Source organism: Pinus tabuliformis, chromosome 7, assembly GCF_031772625.1.
Source record: "Pinus tabuliformis cultivar Carrire ecotype Pingquan chromosome 7, CPIR1, whole genome shotgun sequence".
In the NCBI taxonomy this organism is placed as follows: Eukaryota; Viridiplantae; Streptophyta; class Pinopsida; order Pinales; family Pinaceae; genus Pinus; species Pinus tabuliformis.
In genome coordinates this window covers 1,479,728,544-1,479,748,831 of record NC_142293.1, presented here as the reverse complement: position 1 = coordinate 1,479,748,831, position 20,288 = coordinate 1,479,728,544, and the positions used below count along the sequence as shown (strand labels likewise).

General features: G+C 36.5%; 2 protein-coding genes and 1 pseudogene across 3 annotated transcripts; all 3 read left to right on the top strand.

The window, feature by feature from the left end:
* The first annotated feature begins 990 nt into the window (after positions 1-990).
* LOC149253429 (putative LRR receptor-like serine/threonine-protein kinase At5g48740) lies at positions 991-14,511 on the top strand (annotated as a pseudogene). Its single transcript, XR_016265472.1, has 13 exons — positions 991-1,081; positions 9,006-9,549; positions 9,746-10,215; positions 10,296-10,422; positions 10,517-10,589; positions 12,149-12,246; positions 12,732-12,800; positions 12,898-12,969; positions 13,125-13,330; positions 13,427-13,635; positions 13,744-13,870; positions 13,961-14,029; positions 14,162-14,511. The product of XR_016265472.1 is annotated as a putative LRR receptor-like serine/threonine-protein kinase At5g48740 (transcript).
* On the top strand, positions 14,403-15,177 carry LOC149253428 (protein CYTOSOLIC ABA RECEPTOR KINASE 9-like). Its single transcript, XM_089456837.1, has 2 exons — positions 14,403-14,607; positions 14,715-15,177. The coding sequence occupies exons 1-2, from the start codon at positions 14,491-14,493 to the stop codon at positions 15,051-15,053; spliced, it is 456 nt and encodes a 151-aa protein (XP_089312963.1). The 5' UTR covers positions 14,403-14,490; the 3' UTR covers positions 15,054-15,177.
* A 1,521-nt stretch (positions 15,178-16,698) lies between these two features.
* Positions 16,699-18,024, top strand: LOC149253427 (uncharacterized). Its single transcript, XM_089456836.1, has 2 exons — positions 16,699-17,529; positions 17,643-18,024. The coding sequence occupies exons 1-2, from the start codon at positions 17,307-17,309 to the stop codon at positions 17,750-17,752; spliced, it is 333 nt and encodes a 110-aa protein (XP_089312962.1). The 5' UTR covers positions 16,699-17,306; the 3' UTR covers positions 17,753-18,024.
* Positions 18,025-20,288: the final 2,264 nt, after the last annotated feature.

The window sequence follows — 20,288 nt, the reverse complement described above, 5'->3', positions numbered from 1 at the left end:
AACCATTTGCAACTTTCCCTAGGATCAATCATAATGACACACACAACTTATATATGTGATGCAAAATCACTTATAACGACCATTCCACATCAGAATATAACATAATCACATATTCATCTCCTTATTACACCAAGGGAGAGGGGACCACACTTACCATGTTTAGTGAAGATTTTATTTTCGAACTTTTTCTTCTTTGCTTTTAGGAGAAGAACTTGTAAAATATAGCAATGGTTTGTGTTTTTGTAGGTATGCGACTCAACAAATAGCTCGGCCTACTTATGCACTCATTAGGTTGAGTTAGGAGATTGTATAATGAACATTCAAAAAATAATTTATCGTCAATCTTAAGGAGTTAGAGGGAGTTCCATATAACATTAGAAAGGTCTCGAAATAAGCTTTCCAACCATATAATTTTTTTTCCCATTTGATCCATGTAATTGGATTAAAAATGCATTCAAAAATAGGGTATACAAGCAGGGCATCAATAATCCAAAAACAATATTTCCAAAAAACACACCCTATATCATTGGAAATGTATTGAAATATGTTATTTGACTATATAACCTTTCTTTTCATTTGGACAACCTTTTGACTTCAATAACAACCATTTTCAAAAATCTTCCCCTTTATTATTGATGGAAATACTTTGATATATGCTTCAACAACTACTACCTTTAGCTATATTCTCTTTATATTCTCTACTGTGGGGTGCAAAGTCCTTATTTTGGTACTATAAACACCTTGGATGCTAAATAAGCTTTAGAAGTAATTTGCATGTGGAATTTAATAATTTGGCAAATATCTAAGGCATGCCAATTTTAGATTGTGGTAAGTGATTTTTTTATTTTATTTTTAATTTTAAATATATTATCTATATTGCACTCTCGCCTTATAAAAGTATATGTAAATAACACTTTTACAGGTATTGCTCTAAATCCTTCTGCGTTCAATCTACTGGTTCGGGAGCATTTCATAAAAATTGGTGGAGCGATGGACAAAATTCGTAACGGAAAATGGAACAGTTGAATAGTCCCACTCGGCGTGTTTTTGCGTTTATTCTCTGTCATTACTTCTCAACCAGGCATGGTGTAAGGACCTGCAGTCCTTGGCATAACCGAAAGGCAAGTGCGACGAGTTGGTTCATCAACAGGGCGTGCGAGTTAACAAAACATGAAGTGCGAAGGTTGGCTAGAGACAAAGTGCGCACGAACTAGTGAAAATGGCAGAGCAAAATACTTGGAGGCATGCGTGCGAAAGTATGAAAGCAAACCATGAGTTTATACAGTGGATGAGCGTGAGCATTCACTTAGCAAGCCGACGGTGGAAAATTATGTTTGGGGCATTGGTCGATGGGCCGACCAACCACAAACATAAACAAAGGCATTGGTTGAAGTAAAACGAAGGTCGGCCGAGAGGTGGCACGACCACTCCATGGAGGCGTATAAGTAAGCAAGGCGTGGAGGCATTTGGATCATCATTAGAACTTCGCTCATCATCCAACAAAGGAGAAGTGCACAGAACAAGTGTAGCCGCAGCAATAGAAGGGAAGGCGCAGCAAGGTGATGTGCCCACTCTTGGGTAAGGCCGCACGAAGGAAAACACATTATCTTGGTTTTGGGTGAGGGTGCGGGTAGGAGTACCCGCTGGTTGGTGAAACTGTGCGAAGTTGTTGAATGGTGGAATGTTGGTGAAGCCGGGTGAACGGTGGAACGTTGGTGAAGCCGGGTGCAAAGGAAGAGGGTGTCTTGGTGACTTGGTGGAGTCACTCACCCATCGTGCACGAAACAAGGTTCGGTTGTGAAGTGCGGAAGGCAGCTCGTGTGAGGGTGCGCGCGCTCGACTTGGGCAAGGAATCTTGGTTATCACACAGATGTGTGAGAAGTTGTAATTTTGGCTAAGTATGAAACTTGGTGTTTCCCAAGTATACTTGTAAAGCTTTGTAACATTGAAGATTGTATAATATATTATTTGGGCAAACTCATTGTTCAAGGAGTTGCCCCTCCCTTTATACTGTGCAATTGTGTTCTTCATTTATAATTGCTGATGATAATGAATGTGTATGGGTGTTCATTGGTATAAAGGAAACATAATATTTACTTGGTTGACAAACACAAAATAAGTAGGACATATGGTTAGGCGTAGTCCATGAACATAAGTATTGGTGAAAAGAAAGTGTTCGGTGGTGCTGCACCTCGTCAAGCACGGTTGAAAGACTACCACCGGCCTGGGGGCGTGACAGGTGGTATCAGAGCTAGTCTGAAGACTTGGAGAAGTCTTGCAGGAAGCTGGGGAAGCAGGTGTGCATACACTTGGAAGTTGGTGACAGGTGAACAAGTACTTGCAGGTGAAAGAAGTTGGTTTCACATACAAGTGGAACAAGAGATGGTTCCTGTTTTGCAGGGAACTTGGTGAAGCTGGTGAATATGGAGAAGGCTGAAAAGGCAAAGATGGTGGATGAACATACGATAGGTGAATCTAGCCTTAATTCAGGTGAAGTCTTCCGGTACAAAGTGTTGGAACAGATGAGTAGATAGAGTTTTGACTGGGTTTCGATGAGGGCTGAGAATGTGAAGATTCGGGAAAGCTATTCAAAGCTAAGGAAGGAACTTAAAGAACTCAAGTTTCAATGCGGAAGTATGATAGATGGTGAACTCAAGGAACTTGATGAGGAGATCTGTGAAAAGACTTGATCTTCAAGAGCTCTTGGATGAAAGACCCTGATTGAGGAAGGAAAGTGCCATGGTGGAGACCAAAATCAAGCATCTTGAGGACGAGATGAAAAAGAAACTTCTTGACAAGAAGGTTGTTGTAATTGAGCAGGATGAGCTCGACTACATTGACAGGTTGGGGAATCACTACCGAGACAATCTAGAGGATGTTCGGAAGCTTAGTTCCATGAAGGTAGTCAATGGGCACTTGGTTGGTGCACTTAAGTAGGATGCGATGGAGGACAAGCTTGAAGGAAGTCAAGCTGAACCAGGATCGAATTACTTAGAGGAGCCAAGCAAGGAAGTGAAGTACCTTAGGAGGAATGTCAAATTGGAGCACAAACCAATGGACACTTCTGAGGCCGAGTTTTTGAAGAAGGTTGCTGATGTGAGACACAAGATAAAGCTGACAAAAGGAGGTGATGCCTTGAAGCTGAGTTTTGTGCAGGTAACTGTGAAGGGCAATAGATTTGCAGCTTTGGTGGATACGGGGACTACTCATAGCTTCTTGAGTAAGAAGGCAACAAAGTCTTTTGGGAAGAAAGTTGAAATGGAGAGGGAGTGGAGTGCTTTCAAAGCAGTCAACTCTACCATGAAAGCTATTACTGGTGTGATGGAGAACACTCAAGTGAGAGTGGCCTCGTGGTTTGGAAGGTTGGACTTGAGGATTGTGGACATGGATGATCATTCTATGGTGCTGGGGCAAGATTTCATGAAGCTTGCACAAGCCATACTAATGGTGGACCGGGACATTCTCTTGATCACAGCTGGAGGAAGAACTATGTTGGTTCCAATGAATATAAGGAGTTGCTTGGGGTATAGACCGAGGATGAATTCTATGACTTTGTATTCTAAATATTTGAATGTGAAGCATGAGGATGTGGAGCAAAGAGGACTTGGGAGTATGACTCAAACAACGAAGGAAGGGAAGGTGATTGACTTCATTACGAGAGTGAGGAAGAAGGAAGGAAGTGAGAGGACAATCTCACGAATCATGGAGCACTTGACAGAGACATCTTCTACTGATGATCTTCACAATGGAGTTGCAAATGAAGGGAGTCCGAGTACTACTTCAGAAGCAGTGGTTGGAGAAGATTATGCAGGTAGAGATCTGGCTGGCATAGTGGAATTTTGCAGGTATGCTATGGGCATATATGACTTTCAGTTGATGAAGGACAAGCTAGGTGAGATTGGGTGCACATGTGAGGAGGTTGAGGCTATGCATAGATATTTGAAGACACAGTATCAACCTGATACATGGGTGGATGAGAGTCAGGGAGCAAATTTCCTGGACCTCCTTTCTCTTTAGACAACCTTGGAGATGGGTTGGTGCAGGGACCTTGATAGGAAGGGGCTGCACCACCTTAGCAAGGGGCCTTGGGAGGAGGCTTCTTTATGACAGATTTGCAGACTTGGATGCGGATGACCAGATGTTGGGATGGAGTCTACATGGGTTGGACATCATGGACAACTAGAGTCATGGACATCAGGTTGGAGACATGGAGCATGACAGTTATGCAGGGACATTATGCAAGAGCATGTATAGAGATGTCAAGGACATTCTATGGGGAATGCCAAAGCAAAGGATGTTGTGCAAATGATGTTGTGACATGAAGATGTATGAGCCAGTGGAGAGGTTGTACACTCTTGTGCAACAAGACCATGGACTGAACATGTTGCAGATGGGATGGAGTTTCCATGGACCTGAGCATGGGATTGAGAGCAGACTTGATGAGTCCGAGATGTAGCAGAAGTCAGGGAAAGATTGATGATGGCATAAGGATGTGCATTCTTGTGGTTTGGACATATGGTTGGATTAGCTACCCAACTAGTTCAAGTCATGAGGGGTACCAATGTGCAGACAGATGTCCGTATCAGGTGGAGTATCTTGACAGGCAGCCTACGGCGGGACGACATGTGATGGAGATGGTGGTTCTACATATGTTGCAGGGATGTTTGCAGTATGTGGAGGAGTTGATATCATGGATAAGACTCTTCAGATATGAAAATCTTGATCTTGCTGGATGGCTACCAGGATGGTATTTGTCGAGGACAACAATGACTTCAGGTGGAGGAGGATGTAAGGACTTGCGGTCCTTGGCATAACCAAAAGGCAAGTGTGACGAGTTGGTTCAACAACCGGGCGCGTGAGTTAACAAAACATGAAGTGCAAAGGTTGGCTAGAGACAAAGTGCGCACGAACTAGTGAACATGGCGGAGCAAAATACTTGGAGGCATGCGTACGAAAGTATGAAGGCAAACCATGTGTTTATACGGTGGATGAGCGTGGGCATTCACTTAGCAAGCCGACGGTGGAAAATTATGTTTGGGGCATTGGTCGATGGGTCGACCAACCACAAACATAAGCAAAGGCGTTGGTTGAAGTAAAACGAAGGTTAGCCGAGAGGTGAGGCATATAAGTAAGCAAGGCGTGGAGGCATTTGGATCATCATTGGAACTTCGCTCATCATCCAACGAAGGAGAAGTGCGCAGAACAAGTGTAGCCACAACAATAGAAGGGAAGGTGCAGCAAGGTGATGCGCCCACTCTTGGGCAAGGCTGCATGAAGGAAAACACATTGTCTCGGTTTTACAATCGAAGTTTCTCCTTTAGTGCCAATTTCCTTTGGTCACTGTTATTCTAATACAAGTCCATCAATGTTTTCCACATAGCATACGGAGCTTCCTTTCCATGGAAACTCGAGACAACGTCGTCTCAAACTCCCTCAAGGATTATCTGCCTCACCTTCACCACACACTTCTTCCATTCGGCCAAATTCTATGCATCTAACACTGTTGAATTAGGAATTTCTTGATAACCGAATTGTTCAAGCCATTATCCTCTAGCACAACCTCCATTCTATCCCTCTAGGCTATAAAATTCGAGTTGCCTTCCAAGGCATACTCGAGCCGCAAACTGTAGAATGCCATCTGCCGATTTTGAAGTATGTATTGAAAATTTGAATTTCACTTGTAACTCAAAAATCAAAAATTCAAAATCTCCTCTAATATATTGTTCTCAACTCGGATACCATGTATAAAATCCTGTAGATTCACAAGCTCATGCAATGTACTAAAACAAAAGACAAAAATAAACTTTTACTTTCAACCACCAGAAGACAATAGATCGATGAAAACAATATGAACAAGAAGAAGATAAATCAATGGCACATAACACGAGATGTATCTAAGGAAAGCCACTGCTCAAAACCCTGTTATCTGTATTGCATATATCAGAAATATGATGAGAATACAATGCTTGTTCTCACAATAAAAATCCCTGCACAAGTATATTCAACTGTCAACTCACAAGCTAGCTCAAGCCAAACTCTTGGCCTATTCTGCACCTCTCCAAGCCCCTATTTCCTTGCATAATTCCTAGGATGAATAACCCATATTTAAAGGGAATTCATGCTTCCAAAACTGCGTAATCCAAACATAGGATCAATCTCTGATGCATGCATGATATTTACACTTCAGTAAATAATTTCACTAACAGTACACTGTCCCTGCACTCTAGTATCAACTGAGTCTTTCTTTGAACTGACATGCATGAGTTTCTCATGAGGGAATCTTTGGTTAACTGGAGTAGCACTAGTGGATGCATTAGTGCACCAACTAATTGTTATTCCTTTATTAGTTCCAAAAACAATTTAGAACTAATTTAACTGAACTTAACTTAGTAAACTAGGTGATCTAATTTCCAACTCAATTTAAACTCATACTAGACCCCTAAAACTTAGGGAGAACATATACATGACTATAGAAAGACTTCCAACTCAAAATTCCTAGGCTAATTAAGTTAATTAAACTTAATAAGTTATTTACAAGTTGCTATGAGAATAGAATTCGATTTTAATTCTCATTTTAATTCAAGGACAAATTGAACTGGAGTTTCTTATTGCCATTTATCAACATTCACCACCTCACAGACCAGAGCGACAAGGTCACATGTACAATAAACTTCCACCACCACATAATAACAATAGAGACAAGAACTCTAAACTTAGTCGAGGATAATAGGATTAGCTCTGCAAAATTTTTAGTGAAGATGGGCTCAGGCCACAAGAATGGATGTCAACCAATTATGCCATGGATGGCCTCAGGGCTATCAAACATCAACAACCCCTGACTTAATTTCGAGCCTAAATCCTAGATGAAAACTTGAGCTATTGTTGTTCTCAATGTTTCCCTTGCTTACCAACCTTTATCAATGTCATGACGCCTACTTGGCTCTCCAAAGGAGCCCTTCAGACGAACCGAGCAGGAACATCCATCTAAAACCCAATTTTCATTTCCAAACTGACGATTTCGTTCACCACCTCTAGCACTTGTGGCATTAAGACTACCACACCCTCCAGAACTTTCCTCAGCAAGTCGCTTGACTTCATGTACGCACCTTGTCTAATATTCATTACCAGCCTGTGAGAAGGGATGAATACCCCGGAACAACACAATTACTAATTCATTCACCCGATGAAAAGATTTTACTAATTATATGAAAAAATGTGAAACTTATTTTTAATTTTAAATGAAATATTTGATTTTAAAAATTTAATAAAAAATTAAAATATATTAAATTTTTAATTCACCGACATGTATATTTTTAATTTTAAATATATAAAAATCTTATGAAATAAAGTGTAATTACTTAATTATTTCTAGTCTTATCATGCTCCATGACTCCATATTATTGATTCATGTAAATATTGACATTTTGAATCTCTAAAGATTTTAGGAAAGTACTTCTTGACTTCTCCACACCATCGAGAAATGAAAGATTGTCTTTGACATGCTTTAGAGGGCCACACTAATGATTTCCATATCTATGGAAGTATATGTCGAGATCTTTGTCTTGACTTGATTTACCAATCTACATGTAAGGAGGAGTCAAGATTCGTTGGCTAGCCCAAAATATATAATATATATAATGCATATTTTTTAATGTAGGAAAATCAATGATATCAAGACTGCATACTTTATTCACTTTATTAATATATAAAAGGATAAATTAAAAAACTGGTTTGGTTAGGTAACCATTAAATTTAAATTTGAGAGTATTTTGTCAAAACTGAGATTTATGATTCAAATTCAATTAATCTTAATGTATATCCCATGATTCATGTGGCCACTTCCAACCCGTGCCGTGCACATCTTATCTCTTACTTTAATGTGTGGCTGTGGAGCATACGCGTTTAAGTGCCCAGTCAAATGCATGTGGAGCCGACAAGCAAAGGAAGTCTTTGGGGGCAGTTGATGGTGGGCTTATGCTGACTCATAAAAGTGAAAACGTGTTGACTTGTGTAGTCTGCGGATCGTGGGCACTGGGTGTACTGTGCGAGGAGAAGGCCTCCAATTTCAACTTGTTTATTAGAAGTATAGCAAATTTCTAAGTTGTTTAAATTTTTTGCTTGTCATTTCAGAAATTATGGAATTTCCAATTTTATTATTATTATTCAGGAAAGATGTAAAATTAAAAAATAATATTTTATAAGTGTTTTATTTAATTGAAAATGATGATAGTTAATTATTATTTTATTTAATTAAAACTGTTGGCTTTTTTAAACATGAAAGTACAGAATAAAAGGTTTTTGTCTATATAAATAGTTCTATATTACTGATTGATTTGGGAAAATGTTTCAAAAATTAGAAATAGAAATATGTAAGTACAGCTTTAGTTAATTGTATATGTGTAAAATAGTCATATATAAAAAGACACACTCCCTTGCTATATTTTTGTACCCTTCTTCTTATCAATAAAGTTTAGGAATTCACCTTAGGTACTAAATATAAATTTTTGATTACGGTGAGCATAAAGTAGCTTGATATTTCGGGGTCGTGCAAGTTCCACTAACTCCGTTCAACATTCATAGTTCTCAAATATGTATTCCGAAAAAGATGTGGAAAACTATTTAATAAGGATTGATCATGACAATCATTTCGAGTGGAAAACTATTTAATAAGGATTGATCATGACAATCATTTCGAGTGCCGCGTTTGGTCGCATGGTGAAAATTGAAATGTATCTATGGTAAAATAATATCTATGCTGCACTCTCGCCTTATAAAAGTATATGTAAATAACACTTGTATAGGTATTGCTCCCAACCCTTCAGCGTCCGCTGTGCTGGTTGGGGGAGCGATGGACAAAATTCGTAACGGAAAATGGAACAGTTGGATACTCCCACTCGGCGTGTTTTTGCGCTTATTCTCTGTGATGCGAAGAAAAAGCTCACGAGGGCTGTTACTTACAATGTTGGAGTGTTTCCGTTCAGTAATTATTTTCTTGTGATATGCAGGATTTCTGAGTATCAGTTGCGGAGGAAAGGAGAATTACACTGCGGAAAACAACATAACATGGGTAACTGATGCTGCTTACATAGACGTTGGTGAGGCAGCAGACATAGGGGACGCCAGTGCCTTGGGTTCTTACTTGCACAGTCTACGTTATTTCCCTAAACCCATTAACAAGTCTTGCTATCAGTTGCCTGTGGCCCCTAATGTGCCTCACCTCTTAAGATTATGGTTTGTCCTTGGAAATTTTAGTAGATACCAACAGGACGCATGCTTCTCTTTGTCCATGGGGACAGTGGATATGATGGTTACGCAATCCATTGAGATATCTACATATACATCTCGAGATCAATCTCATTACGAATATATAATTGTTACTTCTGGCAGAGCGCAGTACATTTGCTTGTTCAGAACGCAGTGGAATGCTGATCCCTTTATATCTGCTATCGAATTGAGGAGGCTTCAACCTGGCATGGATCACGGCGCTAAACCAGGAACACCTTTGTTTTTATACTCAAGATATGATGTTGGTGGAAATTCGGTTGTTAGGTCAGACCATTTGAACTTCTTCTATTTGCTTACAGAAATCTAACCAAAAGTGAAGATTTGTAATAAATCTAACCTCCCTAATGAATTATTGATATATCTCCCAAATGAATTATTGATACATCAGCCAAATTTGATGCAGTTGTGATCATTTTTGCTAGTTATTAACGTGTATATCTTTGAATGGTTAATTGGGCAGGTATCCTCAAGACAAATTCGACCGTATCTGGATACCGTTAGAATCTGCAAGTACTTCACGGACCGTCAGTGTGAAAGAGCCTATTTCAACAGCCAATACCAAAAACCTCCCTCCAACTGATGTTATGCAAACTGCGTGGGTTACATCCCCGCAAAGCGATCCATTCACTTTGGCTCTATCATATTCATCGAGGGAGACGTTACTGATGTTGTATTTTGCAGAGACCGAGACGATGAATATGTCTGAATCGAGATCATTCTATGTCCGCTTAGATGGTAAAAACGACTCGGAAACAATTACTTTGATGCACAAATATTCTGCTCTAGAGGTTACAATCGCACTCGATGCCATCTATACAGAACAAACGTTTGAACTGGTTGAGAGCAGTAACTCCACGCTGCCTCCGATAATCAACGCTTATGAGTATTACACGCCAGTTGTCAACGACCTGCCAACATATTCGCAAGATGGTAACGCTTTCACTCCAGAAATTTCTTTCAAGTAAATTACCGACATTATAAATCGATGTCTAACAAAGATATTACTGCAGTTGACGCTCTTAACGCTATCAAAGGGAGATTTCACCTAAAAGACTGGATTTCTGACCCTTGCGACATAACAACGTGGAATGGAATAGGGTGTGATAACACTATTTCGCCGAGTAGAATTTCTGAAATGTAAGTCTAATCTTTCGATTTGTTTGCAGCTGAAATCGCGAGATATATGGTTCAAATTTTAACATGTTAATAATATTATTAATCTGGTTGTCAGCGATTTATCGGGAAGGAAACTTACAGGGACGGTGCCCAACGATATTGCACAATTGACTGCGTTAGTTAATGTGGAAGAAAAATTCAATCCCTTTGGTTTTTGGGCTTGTATGCCCTTTCAATGAAATGCTTCAAATTAGAGATCGCTCGAAGAAAAATGAATAATAAATAATTGTAGATTGGTTGAAGAAAAATAAATAATTTTTTTTTTGGGAAATGGTAGCATTTCCATGAAATTGTTCAAATAGAATTTTTTTTAATAAGGTTGGTTAACAAATACTTAATTAGTTTTTGTAGTTTGGGAAATGATGAGTTTTAAAGAATATTTTCATGTTAGTTTGGGAAATAATTAAGTTTTTTAAGAATATTTTTATGTTAGTAAGTGTGTTTAATTTAATTTTGCTCATTAGGTTTTGGATTGATGGTGAATGGGTGCACTGTTAAGACACTTTTTGCATAGGTTACTGACAAAAAAAAAGTGTTTAATTTAGAATAAAATTTTATTTTAATTTTATGTATAATTATTATTATTTTGGATTTAGTATTAAATGATAGTAAAAAATAATTTTATTGAATACTCTAAAATATTTGTAGTAATATTAAAAATAAAAAATTTGGATTTATTTAAAAATAATTATGTTTTATTTTTTTTAATTAAATTGGTTAATTAAAAAAAATGTATTTAAAATTTATATGATTATATATATATATATGTGTGTGTGTGATGATGTTAAAATTTATTTATTTATTTTTAATTAAGTTGATTAATTAAAAAAATATTTAAAATATTTATGATTTTAAATATATATATATATATATATATATATTTTTTTATATATATATATATATAATGGTGATGATGTTGAATTTTTTTATTATATATCTATATATAATGGTGATGATGTTGAATTTTTTTATTATTATTTTTTTAATATTGGTAATATGACATGTATTATAAAGTAAGTGTTTTGATGATTTAATGGATTGATGCTTATCTACATTTACTAATCATTTACTTTATATAGGTACACTAGCGATTTATAATTATGAAGTGGATAGATTAATTAAAAAGGAAATGTCATATGAAATCAATTGTGGTTTATTAGATATGTGGTATTTAAACATAAAACTATAACACAACCTATTTATAAATTAAAAATCTCCATAATAAAATATAGATGAATTTTTATAACTAAAAATAAATATAAATGTAATTTTTTTTCTATAAATTATAATTTTTTAAAATACAAAATTAAAAATATAAAAAATATATTTTAATAAATTAATGTGTATTTATATTTGCAATACATTTCATTTATATGAGGTTGGATCATAAATCACTTTGCAAAGAAAAAAATACAGAATGTGCTAGTGAAATTTGATAAATCATATTTTGTATTTAAATATCATATCAAATAATAGTTATCTGTACAACATTTAATTTATCTCATTATGTGAAATTTGATTCTAGGTGAACTTGCTAAAAAAACTATCCCCATCGGATTGTACTAATAAAACTTGATAAAATCATACTTTATATTAAAATATCATATCAAGTAATAATTATCTATGCAGCATTTATTCCGTCTTAAAGATCAGGCGTTGACTTTTTATTCGTGTTGAAATTGACAGGTCACTTGCCAATAACTATCTAGCGGGACCACTGCCAAATTTCACCAATTTAACCAGTTGGAGCGCCTGTAAGTTTCTTTTGAACAGAAATTTCATTTTGTGAGTTTTTTAAAGTCGCGACGCATTTTAACGAAACAAAAATTTAATTGCGATGCGGATACGTTAAAAATAACTAGCTGAATAGTACTTTTGAGTGGATATCTGACGTGAAAATACTTAATGAGTTATACCTGTTTTATAATCTCTGTTTTCCAGTTTTTTTCCTCCGGTTTTCAAAATTTGTTATAAAACTGTTTTTAATAGTAATAAATAGTTGTGTATATTTACTTTATTTTTATAATAAAAAACACAAATTTAATAATTTAAATAATTTTTTAATTTATCAATTAAAATATACAGTTAATAATTAATATTAAAATTTAAAAATAAATACTATTTATTTTATCTTTTTATATTTATATATTTTTCTCAAATAAAAAATATTGTTACATAAATTTCCATAATTTAACATTTTCAAAAAATTATATAGTTAAATTCTAAATTCTTCATTTTTATATAATTAAATTAGTATGTTTGCTATGCAGGTACTTACAAAACAACAATTTAAGTGGTACTCTGGAATGGTTATCAAAATTAAAAAATCTTAAAGAATTGTGAGTATCTTTTTCTTACTTTTCCTTTTTCTATTTATTACTAATTTAATTTATTTTAATTTTTTTTGAAGCATGGTTTTTATACTTATTTTCGCAGGAATATAAAAAACAATAATTTCAAGGGTGTGATTCCTGCGAAACTTTTCCGCGATTGTTCGCTGAAACTCAAGTAATCCTATCCATTTTATATTCATCAATTATTCGTTAAAATTAGAGCAACCATTTCCAATTTTATACTCGTATACAAGTTAGACTTTATTTTCAAATTATAATTAATCCTTAGAAAGGGATGATGAAAAATATATTTCTTTTGGTGTGTTGTAGTTACTCAGGAAACCCCTACCTACGTATGAATGAGAGGCAGTGTGCTCCACATGATTCAAACAAGAATAAACTGAAGATTGTCCTTGGAACAACATTGACCGGAATTATAATGATTCCGTTAATAGTAGCCATTGTAACAAAATTCAGGAGGGTTGCCACCGAAAGAACTCGGGCGAAGACGGACCCAACAAAAATATCATACGAAGGTGAATATTAGAAATATTATAATGTGATAAGGAGTGTGGCTGTACCCTAAAAACGAATACGATCGTGTAACTGTACTTAACATGAACTATTTACAGATACTTCAGTCGTTATAGTGCCAACTCCAACAAAATCCCGTGCCTTCACTCTAGATGAGATGATAGCAGCCACACACAGCTTTAGTCGGGAGATCGGACGAGGGGGATTTGGATCGGTGTTTCTTGGTGAATTGCCACAAGGACAAGTTGTAGCTGTAAAAATGCTCTCATTGTTCTCACGACAAGGAATTAAGGAGTTCTTGAATGAGGTAATTTTTAGAGATTACCCTGGAATACGTTTCAATTTGTAATCAATCTAGGGATGTTTCTGCACCTTAACTATTTTACATATGTGTATATATTTTTCTCATGATCAGGTTGATCTTCTCTCTAAAATCAACCATAGGAATCTGGTATCTTTGTTGGGATACTGTAACGAAACCAAAGAAGTTATGCTGATCTACGACTACATGTCAGGGGGTTCCTTGAGAGACCACCTTCATGGTAAATATTGCTGTAAAATATGTTTTTATTGGCCGATAGATGAGGCCAACGTAACCAACACAGATTTGGTTCTTGTTTTCTTTTATGTAGGTCCCACTGCAGAAAATTCCGAACTGAATTGGAAAAGAAGGCTCAAAATAGCTTTAGATGCAGCGCAGGGTAACTCATTCTCTTCATTATTTCGATGTACAGTACATATATGTATGTTCTAGACTGTAACAGGATAGTAGATAAGACCAATGATGGGTAACCATATATCTCATGGGATCGACCTGCGATTTGTATGTGAAGGCTTGGAATACCTGCACGTGGGTTGCACCCCAAAGATAATTCACAGGGACATCAAGACCGCCAACATACTTTTAGACAGCAATTTGAATGGAAAATTGGCGGATTTCGGTCTTTCAAGGATGACAATTGATGGGGAGGCTACTCATGTTACCACTGTAGTGAAAGGAACGTTCGGATATCTGGATCCAGAGTATATAACTTACTCTCTTTGCAATACTTTTTTAGGTTAAAGAAATTTAATGCATTAAAAAAAAGTACAGGCAATTTTTTTTTCATAATACTCAGCTAATTCTTTTCTGGTAACCTGTCGCAGGTATTTCAACACTCAAATGTTGACAGAGAAGAGTGATGTGTATAGTTTTGGAGTGGTGTTGTTAGAGATCATATGTGGTAGAACACCCATAGATATAAAACTACCTGAAGAAAAAGTAAACATCATTCGATGGGTAATGAATCTTATCATCACTCAAACAAACTATAAGCTTTTGACAGAATATTCCGTACTGCATCTTCTGGTAGTTGCTAACAATAACAAGAATTCGCATATTTGCAGGTGACACCGTATCTGGCAGAGATGGGAGAAAATGGTGACGAAATAATAGAAATCATAGACAAGAGGTTGTGTGGAGGTTACGACATCAAATCCATGACTCGTGTTGTCAAAGTAGCCATGAGATGTGTTCAGGCTGTACCGTCTTGTAGGCCGAGTATGCCTGAGATAGTGGCAGAGCTCAAAGAGGCGATCAAAGATGAAGATAAGGATTCCATTTTCATTGCAGAGGATATTGTTATCGAAAATGGGGATTTGGTGGGAGGCAGGGCGAATTCGAATAAACGCGAAGGCATGGAGTGGGGTGACAACAGCTCCAACCTTTCAAACGTAGGAAGATGAGTTGGCTTGTTGGTGTTGATACGGATTACGTGAGACTCACGAGCAAAACACTTCAAAAGAACATAGTCACATCAATACAAGACTGTGTACTGTAGTGTGCTTCAAATTATGTTAAATTTTTGCATGTTTTATCTAAACTTTACTGACTTCAAATAAAAATAAAAACGAAAGTGGTATTAAAAATAGGTTTTTTTCCACTCTTCTTCTTATTATTATTTTTTTAATATTCTAAACGAAAGATTTCTATATAAAAACTATTTTTTCAAACCATTATATTAATTAAAAATATCTTCAAATTATTATATTAATAAAAAATACCTTATCTACGTTTTAGAATGTCTTTAAAATTAAAAATTAATACCTAATAACAAACAATATCAATAGACAAAGAGAGAAAAAGAAAAAAAAGATTATGGAAGGATTAGCTAATATTCACTCTCTGTTTTGATAAAATCCCTTCCAAATAATTTTAGATAATTTGGTGGAATATCAAGTTCGTTATAAATGCTTGTGAAGTGATAAGGTAAACTTTCCTTTAATACCATATACCCTTTCATAATTGGAACAAACAACACATTTTCAGTTTCACATTTGCCTCGTTAATAAGTATATCTTTTGTTCATTTTACTTTAGTTATTGTAATCATGATTCGACCCAACGCCCATGTGCCATTTACGTATTCAATAAGTATTTCAGAAGAACTAATAGTTTATCAATTAATTGATTTCTTGTACATTTGAAAAATAGCCACAGGTTATCCTTAAACCATCGCATACTTGAAAGACCTAAGAATTTTATCATATATAATAGGTCACTAGCACTACATATATCTTGAGTTTCTTAACAAGAGTCAACAAGAAAACCTAGGCTTTAGAATTTTCAATTTTTGGCTTTCTCCCGATTCTAAGAACTTTAACTTTTGAAACCTTTCCGTACTTTCTTTAAACAAATTTGATGTGATAAACTAAGTGAATAGATAAATTCACATTTCTTTGAAAATTCATGTTGCTGTTAACAAAACAAGGAAAATATTTGTGTAGTTTTAGATTTACGATTGAACCAATTTTGCATTAAATCATTTTTCACTTATTACTATTAACGGATAACTTTGGAGATTCAATATATTACTATTAACTGATAACTTTGGAGATTCAATCTAGACCTAGGTGAAGAATGGGCATTTCATGATAGGTAAAACGTAATTAATATAGTTCGTCACAAAAGATTGAATAAAATATTTAGTTCATTACAATAGATTTAATAAAATACTAAAGTATTTAATGTATATTAATTTTTTTTATATTTCAAATTTAAGTGTGGGTAAGAAAATGATGGCTTCAAAAGTGGAAATAGGTCCGTAGTGAAAGTGGTAAGAATTCAAGTGTACACATTTTTTGAAAATATTCATCTATTACTACTTAAAAATCTTATTTTAATTATGGACTTATCAAGCATTTAAAAGATCATATTTTTTTAACGTATGAGTTTTTTTTTAAATAAAAAATTTGAAAAAAAAATTACACTGAATCTCTCATAAAACTTAATAACCCAAAATTATATATATATATATATATAATTGCATTTTTGAATGCATAAATGGATACATTGCATTAAAATTTTCTTTCTGTGCATTTGGAAAATCTAATTGGATCATGGACCTTTGGAGGAATTGCGCTAATATATTAATTGTGATATCACTCAATGGGATTATTTATTCTATTTCATTTTATTTGTTGTTGGTTAATATAAACTCAAAGGATCATGTTGGTTGAATTTAAGTGGTTAAAGTTTTCCTTGTGTTGTTAAATATAAACTAAAGGATCATGTTAGTTACACTCAAGGTTCTTGACATGAGTCTCGAAATGTTTTTTTTTGTTTTATATATAATATATGCCATACCCACCTAACAACGATTCATCTCACGGTAATTTTCGAATTTATAAGGGTTGACATTCTAAGTACGCCCACATGTTTACAACCTCGAATTCTGTCTCATAGTTTAATTTCATTTGGCAGATGAGTAAAGACCGTATCGCCTCCCACACAGGGTTATCTGTCCGACCGGACCTACAGGAGATTATCATGAATCTCAATCGTCCATTTGTGTATATTTGACAGATGTCCTCAGATTATCGTTGCATAATTGATTAATCCGATTTGGATGGTTTGTTTGCATTTACTGTCTGTCCCGCCTGGCACATGGCGTGAGCAGGCAACAACTATCTCCTTGGGATTATCCTAGCATCTACGACTATGCGGCTTGGACGTCGATCCAACGGCTGTAGTGAGGATCCACTGGCTTACCCTACCCTCGCGCCAACAGACAGTCTCATTTTCGTGTGGAAAGCTCTGGAGAGTTGCTCCGACCCCCGTTTCATCTACAGGCTTGTTCTATTTGGTTCCAGAGTCTTGTTTGCTGAGGTGATGGTGCATGGAGGTTCTGAAGCTTCGCTTGGTCATCGAGCTGCAATACCAGGTACAGCAAGAGGGCTCCCTTATGCAATTTATTTTAATATCATTTCATTTAAGGGTGATAACTGGTTCATGCTCAACTAATCATAGCTTTAACTCTATGGGCATGATTCACAGGTATTTCCGGCCAATCCTGGTTGCGGTTGGCGCTGGATGGTGAAGCATTTTTCGATCGAAATGCCCACCCAGAAATCGCCGGTATGCAACAAAATATGTTTGCTTGTTGAAGTTGTTTGCTGTTAGAAACACATAGGCTGGCTAAGCCTAGGTATTTTCATTGATGCTCAGATTTCGTGGCTTGCATGGCCCACTGTGGTGACCCAGTTTGGGGCTCGGCGCCTATTCCTGCTAAGAATGTTTACTATGTGTATTTTGCTACTATGTAACAGAACCTTAGGAGAGAAGTGGCTATTGAATTCCTCATTTTGTTTTATTGAGCCATTCGGCCAAGTATGTAAATTTCTGCCGGTTCCGGTAGGCCCTTTTCCTAGAATTTTTGGGCGGCCTCTTAACATAATGTATATTTTTGTTTTCTTTACAACGGCTTACAGGATTTACTGTCTATCAGTTGTTGGGCTCATACTAGGCTATACTTGATAGTCTCATTTAGATGGAACTTGTCGTTATCGCCATACGTTTCTTTAATGGTTTATGTTCTGTTCCCATTAATTAGCTGTTAATGTTGTTACCGCATTCTTTTGTAATGTAGCAATGGAAATGAGTTAACTTCATTTTCCAGGAATGTTATGATTATGCTATTAGCAGGAAGTTCTGTCTGATATTGAGCTCTACAGTTTGTCGTGTTTTTCTGGCAATTTCCTAATTACCGTATGAATGCTATTTTACATTACAAATGTCGATTTATAGTATAAATATCAATTCACAGTTGAATGTCATTAGCTGTTATATATATATATATCTATATATATATATATATATATATATATATATATATATATATATATATACATATACATTGAGAAGAGGATTGTCTTCGGGTCAAGACCCGAGTTTCATCTCAGCACTACACGAGTGAGACGCTGTCTCCTGTCAGTCGTCAATTCCTCTTTTCGGGTTATATTTGTTTGTTTGGCGTTTTCGTGACCAATGTCTTGGGGCTTCTGTCACCCTTCTTGTAACTAAACCCTCCATGTGGTCTCTCCAGGCTAACCCTCACCTGTTCCTCACAAAGAATGTCTGCTTCCCAGAGTTATAGAATCTACTCCATGTCTGGGCTATCCGTTGAACAATAACAAGGGTCACTGTTGTTTCCACCATCGTCCCACAACATTGAGTTTTGGGATAACTTTTCTTACTTCTTCGTTCTCTAATTCCAGCACTAAATCTTGTCTATTTCCGAGCTGTGTATTTGGTAAATGCCAGGGGTGTCATTGTTATATCTGTAGGGTGAAACCTTCGTGTATAGCCGCTCATATGTGCGTCAGTCCAACTCTAACAGACCGCTATACTGTTTTACAATACCAAGGTGGTAATCACCCACCTATAGGGTTTCAGGTATCCCTCACTTCTATACTTCCTTATATTTCTCTCCAGAGGGAATTTCTTTGGATGTCTGACAGGTTATATTTTATTTAACCTCTTAGGAATTTACAGCTTCATATGATAGATTTACAACAAAGATAATTTAATACAGCTTCCGTAACATAGAATTTGCAGTGAAGATATTTTCAATACAGTTTCCATAACATAGAACTTACAGTGAAGATATTTTCAATACAGTTTCCATAACAGTGTACAGTGAAATAATTTTATATGTCTCTTTTACTACCCAAACTATATGCAGAATGATTAAGGGTATTTTTCCACTTACCTATAATGATGTAACCTACAAATGCTCCACAAGCTGGACCCCCACCGTTCCTCCGCTTCTGATTCACCTCCCAACCTTGAGATTCGTCTTTCGAGACTAGAATCTCCCCCCTAGCTCTTGCCGGACCACAACCCTCAGCAAGTTACTCAAAAAAGTGAGCAGACTATCTGGTCATCACCAGACTTAGCCACCAGAATACCTCTGTCTTTTTCCTTTTTCCCACTTTCTCTGCCTGTCCCTGTAGCGCAAACTAACCTCTTCCTCCCCTTTCCCCCCAGGAAACCTTCCCAGTTAGGGGAGGTGGTTAGGGTTGCAGTTCACGCAACTGTTTTCTCCAACTTCCCCCTCAGAACCATAGTAAATTTAAATATTTACATTTTTCCCGAGGCATTACATCTCCCCCTCCTGAAATTGGACATCGTCCTGATGTCCGTTGACTAAGAATAGCTCTGGGTAAGCCTTTCTCATGAGCTCTTCATCTTCCCAAGTGGCATCATTAGGCCCAAAGTGCTACCATTGCACTTTAATTTGGGTAATAGCTCGCTTCCGCAGCTGTACTTCTCTGCAGTCGAGAATGCTCAGCGGCTCGACCAAGATTTCGCCTTCCGGTTCGACCTGTATATCTTGCAATCAGATTACATGTTTAGGGTCATAAACGTTTTTTTTTAATACAAAGATGTGGAAGACATTGTGGACCTGGATGTGACATGGCAGGGTGAGTTGGTAAGCTACCGGCCCGATTCTTGCCAAGACCTAAAATGGCCCACAATATCGGGGTGCCAACTTGGCACATCCGCTCCACTGCAATGTACTCTTTCTGGCCTAGATCCTCACATAAACATGATCACCGACTTGGTATTCTTTGAACCTCCTCTTCCGGTCAGCAAAGCTCTTTTGCCGATCTTGAGCAGCCTTTAAATTAGCGCGTACCC

Excerpts from the sequence above, each read along its gene's own strand:
- LOC149253427 (XM_089456836.1), top strand. The coding sequence starts at position 17,307 with ATGCGGCTTGGACGTCGATCCAACGGCTGTAGTGAGGATCCACTGGCT. Across the intron at positions 17,530-17,642 it reads TCATCGAGCTGCAATACCAG|GTATTTCCGGCCAATCCTGG; the intron begins GTACAGCAAGAG and ends CATGATTCACAG.
- LOC149253428 (XM_089456837.1), top strand. The coding sequence starts at position 14,491 with ATGTTGACAGAGAAGAGTGATGTGTATAGTTTTGGAGTGGTGTTGTTA. Across the intron at positions 14,608-14,714 it reads AAGTAAACATCATTCGATGG|GTGACACCGTATCTGGCAGA; the intron begins GTAATGAATCTT and ends GCATATTTGCAG.